Source organism: Varanus komodoensis, unplaced genomic scaffold (assembly GCF_004798865.1).
Source record: "Varanus komodoensis strain SLA01 unplaced genomic scaffold, ASM479886v1 scaffold9, whole genome shotgun sequence".
NCBI lineage: Eukaryota > Metazoa > Chordata > Lepidosauria > Squamata > Varanidae > Varanus > Varanus komodoensis.
The window spans coordinates 24509611-24521488 of NW_025336598.1; the positions used below are offsets into that span (position 1 = coordinate 24509611).

Here is an 11878-nt window from a genome sequence, read left to right on the forward strand (position 1 = left end):
GAGAGAGAGAGAGAGAGAGAGAGAGAGAGAGAGAGAGAGAGAGAGAGAGAGAGAGAGATTATGCAAGAGAATTGCAATGAAGAGTTTGCCTCCCAAATAACTGCTGCTATCATTTGCTGCCATGGTGTTGCCTTTGTTGCAAGCTTTGTTCACCCAGCGCTACATTCTTAGTATCTCGCCACACTTTGGTTATATTAATAAAGCTCCTCTGTCATATTCCATCTTTCTTGACATGAACATTCTTTTAACTACCCAGTCTATCTATTAAAACTTGTTTTCTTTGCTGATGTGGTTTTTAAAACTAGTACCATAAAATCTACTCAATGTTTATCTTCTGAAACTACAGAATTTCTGTTGGATCTTTTTATTATCTTTATGAAGGTGAACTTGCCACCCTGAAGTCTTAGTGCAAAAGTATCCCTTTCAAAATTGGCAGACCTGATTATATCTTATGCATTAAAATTTCAGTAAATTCGAATCTGAATGGCTTTTATCAAATCCTTCTATTAATCACTATTCATTTTTTTTTAGTATCATGTAGAAAAACTGAATTTCTTATTAGATGACTACTTAAGTCATTATATTATGTGTATCCACACAGTTCATGGTCAAGAAGAGTACCAAACTTTCAAAACACTTACAATTATTAATTTACTTACATACAAATATGGTAGAGATGTAGCTATGAAGCATATCACGTTAACTATGTACTAAGACTTCAAAAATGGTCAGAAATTCAATATAATGTAATTTGAGATGTTTAACAGTATCACCTGAATTAAAATCAAGGCACTACGGGTTTTTGTTTTATTTCAAATGACCCTGAATCATTTCTGATTAAATGAAGGTCAATATTTTCTAAGGAGAATAAAAAGATTCCAACAAATTCCGAGGTTACATTTCTCCCCACAGAGGTTAAAAAGTGCCTACAATTATTAAATTCAAATATATTATTGTGCAAATTACTCCTATATTTGAGACATTCTTGAAAATTACTTTTATATTTTTAAACCTTATTTTTTACATAAATATTTCCAACTATTTATCATATCAAAAGATAGCTTTGGGGAAGTAAAATTCCAAACCATCCTCAATAGTGCAGTGCAAATTCCTATTTTTTCCAAAGGGAAAAAAGTGAGTACTTATGAAATGGTATTTATGAAATTGAATGTCTTGAACTCTCAAAATGCAGAGTTTCTTCAATAATTTAACTGCAAGAACGCCACAAACCAGCACGCTATATTACCTCATTGAACAAACTGCGACATCACACATAAACCACAAACAGGAGACTTGTGCCCACATTACAGGTGATGGAGCATGAAGACAAACACAGATAAACAGATGAAAACAGCAATCTGAGCATTGTGTGAAAATTTAGGGGGGCATATTCAAACAGTTTCATGCATCATATAAAATACTCTGCTCTCTCGGCTTTTATCCAGACATATACACAGTATTTTACAGTATCTGTACAATAAAGATTGATTCCACACAATAGTCAGAAAATATTTACTGTCCCATAATATGAAAAAATTAACTTCCGTTTGGAGCATAATTGCAGGCATACTTTAAAAAAAAACCTGCTGTAGCAACAGCATGTCCATTGTAACACTTAATCTGATAGAACTGTTAAAAACATCAAGATATTTAAGTGCCCTATTTAGTCCACTGAACATTTTGAGACTTGATCTGAACAAGTTAACACATGGCAGCACATGCCTTTGAAGAAAAAGCAAAATACAGAGCCAGAGCAACTAGCTCCTGGCAAAGAAAGCCATCTTCCTATTCCCATCAGCCTCTCGTGCATTTATACCTATTGTACCTCCAACAGCATTCTGCGTACTATTCCTCAGCAGACACATTCCAAGCGTTTAGAAGGATATCCAATACTGCACTTTGCAAAGTCTGTAGGCTCTTCTCTATCACCAGTGCAATTATTAATGAACCAGCCTCTGCTTGCTGCTCCTGGAAGCAGTGACCCCATGCTACTGTGGCTGAACTTTAGACGCCTCTGTCATGCTGTCAGTTCTGTGTCGTGAAATCGGTTGCTGTTGCTGGGACTGATGCTGCTGGTGATGATGTGATGGGGCAAAAGTGCTTTGTTGTAGTGGGAAAGCAGCAGAAAGAATAAGTTGAGCTGACTGGTTTCCATGAAGCAACCTGGATGTCTAGAAATACATAAGAAAGAGAATTAGGTAGGACATCTTAGACCTATGGGTACAATGGCATATAATGATATCTCACAGCTTGATTGAGTGATCTTCTCCGTCTATGAAAGCAGTACATCTAATTGGTATGGTCCAGTTTATTGGCTTTCAGATGTAGTTTTTTCCTTAGTGTAACTTTGTTTTTTGACTGAATAGATGCCTTTTTTCCTCATTCACTCAGACACATCCCAAAGTATTTGCCAAAGACAATATTCTTCTCATTTCTGCTAGCCATTTCCTAGTCTTCTCTTAGTTCATTTTTTTTAGATCACCTAGTAATATATGCAAATTGCCTCACACACACTGAAAAACTATGGCAAGAAAGCAAAGAATGACTTAAGCTCACAAAAGGGGCTTGCAGTAGTCTGATGGAGTGCACTTGAGCATCTGACTTCCGTGCCATGTCAAAAGCTGCTTTTAAAATCTCTGTCTCAAAATAGAAAACTTCTTTGTGAGTGTTCCCACTGGCCGCTCCAGTTAAACTTGAACTCTCTCCCTCTCCTCTCCCTCTCCCTAAGATAGGCCACCTATGAGGAGAAATATAGGAGAAGCTTAATGTGGCTCAAGGAAGAAGCAATGGTAGCCTTTTAAAGCAACAGTTTGTACCATAGATGCATAGAAGTTGGAAGAATGTATGAGTCTTTTCAAAGAAGGTGTTTCCATATGCTTTCATTTTAGGAAATGCAAATAAAGCAAATCACGGCGAAGAACATCTGGAGAGCAATGCCCCTGCTTCATCATTTACTTTCTTTTCCTGAGCTCCTTCAAGTGTGGACTTAAAAATCCACTCTTTCAAGGACACCACATGGCATGTTGTTTGTTTGCAATTAATATCTGCACCAGTGTATACCATGTGCACTGCATACTTACAAAAAACCCAAGTTGTATAACCTCATCTGCCTATGAAAGAGCATCCTTCAGCATAGCATATTTGAAATGATGTCTCATTTCATGAATTGTACACACATCCACAGGCTGTTTGTATGGGACAGATGCATGGCATTACCTGCAGGAACTGTTGTGGGTGCTGGGCCAGCTGAGTTTGAGTTGGTTGCTGAACTGTAGCAAGTTGCTGCTGCTGTTGCTGCTGCTGCTGCTGCTGTTGCTGCTGCTCCTGCTGGCTCTGCTGCTGCTGGCTCTGCTGCTGCTGCTGCTGCGTTATTGATAATGTCTGTGGCTGCTGCTGTTGTGCAGCAAAAGTGGGATAGGCAGTCACCACCTGTCCCATGAACATAGTACTTGGTACCATTACTGCTCCGCATGCCACAGGGGCAGTGACTAATTTTGTTACAAGCTGCTGGCCCTGGGAAAATCTGTTAATGGAAAGAAATACCAGTTGCCTCACTAAAACAAACTTCACAAAAATCAGTTTGTTCAGTGCTCACTATGCTGTCAGTCTCATTTGAGGCATTATAGCAGCTCAGCTGATCAAATGAAGGGCCTGTCTAACTTAGTAGCCTGTTTCTAAAAAAAAATAAAAAAAATGCAAAATACAAGTATTTCCAAGATAGTAAGCAAAAGTAGGTGTCAGGCAAAGTTCCTTTAGGAAAGCATTCCAAAAGCAGGGCAGTGCCACCTAAAAGGCCTTCTCTCTTCACTTACATAGGGAATTTGAAGATAAAACTCAAGAGGCTTCATTCAGCCATTGTGGTTAACAGTTCTAGACAAGTTCAACACATCTTTCATTTCTTTTCTCAGTTTATCACACCAAATGCATTTTCCATTTCAAGTGAGCTTGTAATAGGAACCTTTTTCCTATCTAAGTCTCCTTTAAAATAACTGATGCTAAAAAAGAAAGGTCTCCAGGCAACATTCCTATTAAAAGGCATTATCATATATAGTAATAGTGAATTCAGTTACAATGGCTATGTAGCCAAAACTGAGCTCCTGAAAAACAAGAGGGTGGTATCTGTATGCTTGGGTAACTCCAAGGTTTACAGAACAAAACAGTAAGGTAGAAAACCTAAAGCAGCAAAACACAAAAATAAGCAAGCCAACCACCCCACTCCTCGCAAATTTGAAAAGCTCTAAGAAGACTGAGCATGCCTGGTAGCCACAGAGTTATACTCCATTCTATTCCACTTTCCTCTTGAAAGTGGGATGGAATGGAGTGCCCTGAAAGAAGGCAGGATACTAGGATTATTTTGTGGAAGGCTGTTTCCCTTAACACTTACCTGATTTGTCTGTCCTGGGAAAATGTGGTAATGGCAGCATTCTGGTTATTACTTTGCTGTAAAGTAGAAGGAATCTGGACCACGTTTCCTGCAGCCGGCTGGGAAATCACCATAGTGTTATACAATGGGGTTGACAGTGTGTTTTGAGACTGATTAGTAAGAGAGGTCTGTTGACTGTGCCCTCCAAGAATGTTTTGCTGACTATGCTGCAGAAAGAATACACTTTGTCAACAAGACTATTCAGCATGACTCAACAGATTTAATCCACCATCTTCCCAAATTGTAGAAAATCACAGACTAAGTCACTTGGGTTAAATAAAAATGATGATTACTTAACTACACTAATTGTGTGAAATTAATTTTTGAGCTTTGGTATGATTCTACAGATGGCATTAGACTTCTAGAAACTCCTGTCATAAGACAGAATCTGCAGCCCTAAATGAGTTCTGACATTAGTAGGAACTAGAAAAAGATGCTTTTATTGAGCCAACTAATTATTAAGGGGTCACCATAAGGAATTTCTTGTGAGAAGGATGGTTTAAGTAAGTTCAAACAATGGGGAGAGAGAAAACGAAATTACCTGTATTACAGAAGATTTATATATACATATTTTCTTTTTAACAAATCAGAAAAACATTTTAACATTAATTTATTTAAAGAGCCTCAGCAGTTTCACAATACTGATCAGGCAGTAATGGCAATGTATGAAATATTCTGAGATATTCCATTCTGTTCCAGAATCAGAGCTGGAAAAACCATTATTAAGGAATCTTAAATGTATTAATTGAAGTGAGGCAGAGGACATAGGTCCACCATGTTCACATCAGATATGAGACTCTTTAAATCGAGGATTATAATAGATAGACCAGGGCCTCAAGAATCTGTTCAAATTTTTCCAGTACAGTTAGGTTACAAATGTATTAGTTCAATGCAAACAAACACATGAATTCCTGTCTTCCCTGTAACCCACCAGTAACTGAGCTGTCTGAGTAGGGAAACAATGTGAAAACCCCTATTTCACTGAGTCATATCTTCACGATTTTCACCTAAGCATGTTAGTTACCTGTGCTGTATTACTTTGTAAAGGCTGCTGCTGTATCATGTGCTGAGTTCCAATATGCCCAGTGTTTATGCCACCTTGGATCTGATTTGTTTGAACAACTTGACCCTGCATATTTATTGGTGTAATCTGTTGAATATTTGAAGGGTTTCCAGGAGTCAGCTGCACAGAACCAAAGTTTAACCCAGGAGTTGACTGATGCAAGAACATCTTTTGAGGAAAACAGAACACACATCAGTGCTTAAAATACTATTAGCATCCAAAACATATGTCATTTTTAAAAGTAATTGTATCTTTGGTTTCTAGAAGATATACACAATTATTTTATCTAATAACAGTTGTATTAAGCTATTAGAAACGTGAGGCTTAAGGTGCAACCTATACACACTTACCTGGGAAGAAGCTGCATTGAAAGCAATGAGGTTTACTTCTGAATAGACATGTACTATTGTACTATTGTACTATTAATCTGCTAAAGGAAAAAAGTCTCCACATCTATATATTCTAAATTGTGATATATTGTCTATCTTAAATCATTAGTTAATAGCAGAACTTGTAATTATATAGAGAGGTCCAAGCTTATTAGTAACTCATATGAATCGTTGCTCCAGTAAAAAAAGATAACTATTAACAGATCAGACTAAATTATATCACATAAAAGCTACATTTCTCTCCAGGGTATGTTATTCTGCAGAACCAACCAACATGTACTAATTGCGTTTTAGTAATGTTGTGAACCATTTTAAGGACTTCAGGTGAAAAACGGAGTACAATTCTACCAAATTAAATCAATTAATGGCAATGCTGCCTTCCCCTGTCAATTCTATCTAGACATAACCATGTACTCCAGCACAAAGAAAAGTTCAACCAATACATTATTTGCTGAAACCACTGGTGAAGAGAGCAACAAGTGACAGAAGCTAGTTCCAACATTGTGCTAAGCACACCATAGACAGAAAGCACCTGGCTTATTCCCCCATATCTACTGGCAGGAAGAGGTAAGCAGAAGTGAACAAGCAGAATACACCAGTATGCTTCCCTATTCACAGTATGCCAGAATTATGACATTATGTATTAATAAATTTATTTATTAATCAGAATTAATAAATGATGTATGAATGTAGCCACCTTTTCCTATCTCTCTCTCTCACTCATACACACAGAGACATTAAGTATAGAAACACTAGCCATGTTAGTGTTTGATCAACTTAATCCAACCTGGAGCCCTTGACCATGGACCATTTGGAGTTGTTCCTGAATCTTACGCAGCTCTTCTTGTTGGCGATGAATGTTTGCTTCTATTATGCGTGTTCTTTGTTCCAACTGGTCCTTTAAGTGCTGCATAGCTCCCAGTTGAGCAGAAAACTGAAGCATGGGCTGTAGAGATATTTAAGTAAAACATAAGAGTGATCAGAATCAGTAATGAATATGCCAAAGGAAAAGTAATCAGCTGCTACATAAGCACTTCTGCTATCCGTCTTTTGCACACAGAAGTAATCATTTAGCTAAAAGCCATACAATGAGTTATTTGAGAATGTACCCTCTTTGACAAGCATCCAACACAGGAAGATATTGACCATTTTAGAGAAAATGTAAGAAATATAGTTGAGACAAAACTAGACTTGCTGTACCTAGAGAAAAGAGATCAGCTAAAGGGAACCATTAACGAAGGGGCTTTCTTTCCAGCTCCCACTTGTACAGGTGGTGTCCAAAAGAACTAAAATGGCAATGTAAATCTTGTTTGAGCAACTGAATGGGTAAAATCTATTGTGACAAATAGATTCATCTGTTATTTATAGGCTATAGAGCCAACTTGGAGCATAAGCAAAACCTCATGTCTCTGGAAAAAGATTAAGTTGCAAACAACCATTTCTGATTCAACATGAAAATGTCCCAAGTATAGTGGAGCAAGTCCTCATTAACAATCAGTGCCCAGGTGATGGTTTAAGTGCAATTTGGAAGAGAATTTAATTTTTCTCTTTGCAAAAGATAAGCTTTTAAACTGAATTTTGGGGTTCAATTCACTGGCAAGACTGAACAGAGAAATAATATTTTTCCCCAGATAACAGATTTCACATTTTATTGACTTGAAAAGTTTGGGAAGATGTCCCCACTCCCACCACACACAGATATGTTGAATCAGGACAATTCAGTATCTTCACTGAAATTAATGAATTTTATTGAGCTATGCTCCTGATCCAGACCCCAAAGCACTTTAATAGCTCACTTGTGAACTATTACATTTTAAGAATAGTGTGGTGAACAAAAAAGCGCCCAAACTCTCTCATTAGAGGAAAAAGGTAATGAAATACTAAGCACAATTTTATATAAATATTATTGCCTAATATTTAATGTGTTTTCTGGAAAAGTAAAAAGCCACTGCCAATCTCTGCTCAGACTTTTCAGGAAATGTTTATTCCTCAGGACACCTTCTCCCCACCCCTAAATCAGTGCCTTAATTTCATCCATGCAAATAGATTATCTCTGAGACAGTGCTAACCAATGCCATCCTTATTATAGAGCCTGATTGCCCTGAGGGTCAGTTTTCTAGCCTCCATACTAAGGTATGAAGAGTTCATTAGCACTTGCAAATACAGAAATTGCTCATTCTTGTTCTCCATATACCCAAGTATTAGTAACCAAAAGGAATCATATTTTGAGAATTGTCTAATCAGAATTGAAAGTGATTCTGATCAGACAATCAATCCATACAGACATTATTTAACATTTTAAAAAAAGTTTAAAATACCAATATGTGCTATGAGTTGTCTGAGTAATGTTTAATCATATCGAAATTCACGGCTTAAATTCTTCATCAAATAAAGATCTAATTTTGTTTTTGGTTTAATTATCTGCTTTAATAAACAGGCAGAGTTACTTGGTACCTGTGACATGCTTTGCTGAATCTGTAGAGTTGTAGGCTGGGACATCATTGGTTGTGCTAATGGTTGTCCAATAGCTTGTGAATTTAATGACTAGAATTAAAAAAAAAACATACTGTAACTATTATATCAAACTTTTTTCTTTACAAAACACTAATTTCTAAACTGTACTTAGGGAAGGTGAGGTTTCAAAAGCACATGCACAAATGTTCCTGTCTTCCTATATCTCTGTAATTGAAAATGATTCTCCATCATAGGAAGACTAGAAGGAGTCTGAACCACTTTAACGCATTTGGTGCTTTCAGTTTTCTGTTTCTGATCTGCCCATATGTAAACATTCATACATAAATAACCAAATGTAATAGTTGTAAATCCCAAGGAGATGGACAAAGAACAAGATTCCAAAGCAGAAGCTTCACAGAGGTCTCTGGTTTAGCTTGCCTTCCTTTCTTGCTCTTGTGGGATAGACTAGCTTTTCATAAGCATCTTCAGGCACACACAAAACTGATATTTACATTATAAAGAAAAGCACAAAACTCAACATTATATATAATGAATATGAATGTCATGAATACATATACAATTAATCTTTACCATTACCAAATCTAATTTCTGTTCAAATCTGGAATTATACTCAAAGATTGTTAAAAGACCAGTAACACTGGATGATAAAAGGACTTCGTAAAACTGGAACATGGAAGACATATGTAGGCAGACTCAAAATCTCCAAGCAGACAAATGACAGTTTCAAAGAGGATCTCTCCAAACTGGGTGATTAGGCAGGGATTATGTTCTTTGCCTTCATTCTTCTAAAAATGTGAAATCTAAAGTTCCTATCCCTTGATACATGAAAAAGATACATTATTTTCAATGAATTACCTGATTACTAAGTGAAGCCCTTCTTTGTGCAGATTTTTCATGAGCGGGTATATTTTGCCTTGGAGGAGTGCTAGTATCCACTGTCATCTTTGTGGGCGTTGCTGAAGTCATAGCCAATGTAAAATTGAAGAGAGATACTTTTATTCATCTTCACCTTCACCCTGAGCATACACATACATACTTGGACAAAACATTAGTTTATTGCAAAGGTACTGTAGATTTTTGCAAAACTGATAACACCACTGGGATACTATTAATTATACTTTGCTTTTACAGTCATATGATGTCTTTAGTAATTATGATATCATTAATATCACAGAAAGAGATTTAAGTCAAGTCAATCCCATACATAACAAATTTCCATTCTCAACACTCACATGAAGGGTCTGAGACTGCAGTATGAGAAGATTTTCTTGAACTCCTGGAGGAGGCAGAAGGTGTGGGGCTGTTATCAAATCTCTCCAATGCTTCTTTCAGGCTCACTGTGTTTATATGGTTGTCAGAACCAGAGTCCTGACTCTGAAACAATAAAAACATTTTAGCTGAGTATTTACCCCACAAAATTAGGAAAAACTAATTATTTCTTTACAAATATGAGGCTAAACAGTGAATGCAAATTTCCAGTAACATATGTACTATCTTCCTCTAATGTATTTCAACTCTGCTTGCCATTCCACAGGGCCATGAATCCAAGCCCTGCAACACTGGGAAGTTAATTAGTGGCATTGTGCTATGTCTCACTCTGAGGACCCTTTACACTGAGGCAAGGGGTGGCTAGTTGCTCTGGAGAGTCACATGGGAAACGCCTATGCTGTGAAAAAGACCACAGCAAGAAAGCAGCTGATGCTGCTCTTTGGAGTGGCAATGGCATTAACGTACACAGCAGAGGGTGCTTCAAATGCTGCCACAAGGGAGAAGCAGGTGCAATTTCTGAAGTGCCAAGCCAATATACTGTTGAGAGACCCTCTATTATAAGGCTTCGTAAGGCTTAAAGTGCAACTCTATACACACTTATCGGGGAGTAAGTCCCACTGAACTCAGTGGGTCTTACTTCTGAACAGATTTGTAAAGGATCGCATCATTCCAGTAACATTAATTTTTCAAAATTCCGCATGTGCCCATAGAGACAAAAAACTTAGGCACCTTTGTCTGTGCAAACTCCAGTGTAAGTGGACACATCACAATGACTCAGAACTAAGAATATAGGAGTATCCATACTGGATAAGACCAAGGGTTCACTTAGTCAAGCATTCTGTACAAACCAGCTGCTCATAGCAATTCCACAAGCAGGACATCAGTGTGACAGCACCTTCCTGGCCATGCTCTCCAGCAACTGCCACACATATTGCCCATGCTGCCTCTGATACTGGAGGCATAATATAAGCAATTGTACTAGTGATGAATTTGGGCAATTTCCTTTTAAAGCAGTCCAAACTGGAGGCTGTTAACCACAATGTGTGGCAGTGAACGCTGTAGTTTAACTACATACTATATTTCCTTTTATTTTGGGATAACCCTGGTTCTAGTAGTGTGAAAGGAGAAAAAAATCTCCCTCTCCACTTTCACCATACTATGCATAATTTTGTACACCACTATGCATCTTTATTCCAATGCATGTACCCTACTTGCTTTTTCTCAATGATTGTGATCATCTGTTGTATGTTTATTTGTGAAACAGAAAGAAAGGGACAGAAAGATTCTGGGGGATAAACCAGAGAGTGAGAGGTTTGGGGAAGAGATGATCTATAGAAAGCAGAGGGAAGAGGATGGACTGAAATGCCCAAGTCTCATGGCAGTCATGTTATGATAGTATTAATGTTGCTTTTTCAAAATTTCAGAAGGGCCCAGGGGCTCCAAAAAGTTAAGGACTTGTTGAAGCATTACATATCAAAAATGAAATTGAATCAAAAGATGTATTCTTATGTTCATGAGCTTGTGCTAGTGCTTATGCAAGTGAAAGCATGAGAACTATTGCATAATTTGCATACAATAGCATTGAACAAACTACTTGTGTGGAACAATAGCTCCACCTACCATCCTTTGAATCTAATCCAACATTAGTTTTGAGTGTTTACATCATACAATAAGGGATGTATTGCATGTTACATCATACAATAAGGGAATCGGAATAAAAATCCTGCCTGTAAAAACTATGATAACGAATGACAGAGAAACTTGAACCATGTTTTGGTAAATACATATGCAAGTAAAACACACTTAAGTTTATTTTTAAAGCGCAAATTAATTTTTAAAGCATTGAGGTACATCAGTGAAAAGAACTAATATAAGAGACAGAGGAAAGCTTACTTTGTCTGCTGGTATGTCTGGCAGGGATTCTTCAATACCAAGTTCACGTCGCCTTTCTGCTCGAACCTCTGCATAACTACAGATAAATACACAATTTTTCAGGAAGTTGTGTCAGATTAACTTACTAAAATAATAAAAATATTTTATGCACCATACTTTTAAAGTCATTTTAGAAAAGCACACAGTTCTAAACAAATGCAGGCATACATTTTTAATTATGACTATCTCAGAAGAAACTGCACATTATCCTGCTGTGCTCATGTGTCAACGGGACTGACCACTTATGCAACAGGAAATTTACATGTCTAAAAACAATTCAAAATTAATGGAAATGCTCATTTCTGGAATGAGGTCAGTGGGATTCTC

General features: G+C 37.2%; 1 protein-coding gene across 8 annotated transcripts in view; it reads right to left on the bottom strand.

Annotated features, from left to right (window-relative positions):
* Positions 1 to 1359: 1359 nt before the first annotated feature.
* The window catches only part of CLOCK (clock circadian regulator), a 46291-nt gene continuing 35772 nt past the window's right edge, over positions 1360 to 11878 (bottom strand). For 7 of the 8 annotated variants that reach the window (XM_044417721.1, XM_044417716.1, XM_044417722.1 and 4 more), the window contains 9 exons: positions 11513 to 11588; positions 9583 to 9724; positions 9206 to 9306; positions 8330 to 8419; positions 6663 to 6821; positions 5448 to 5654; positions 4385 to 4590; positions 3217 to 3523; positions 1360 to 2171 (listed from right to left, as the gene is read on the bottom strand). In XM_044417721.1, the coding sequence (XP_044273656.1) occupies positions 1989 to 2171; positions 3217 to 3523; positions 4385 to 4590; positions 5448 to 5654; positions 6663 to 6821; positions 8330 to 8419; positions 9206 to 9306; positions 9583 to 9724; positions 11513 to 11588 (1471 nt within the window). In that variant the 3' untranslated portion in view covers positions 1360 to 1988. Of the gene's footprint in view, positions 2172 to 2556; positions 2738 to 3216; positions 3524 to 4384; positions 4591 to 5447; positions 5655 to 6662; positions 6822 to 8329; positions 8420 to 9205; positions 9307 to 9582; positions 9725 to 11512; positions 11589 to 11878 lie in introns of all 8 variants that reach the window. The other variant, XR_006413507.1, reaches the window with a different exon arrangement.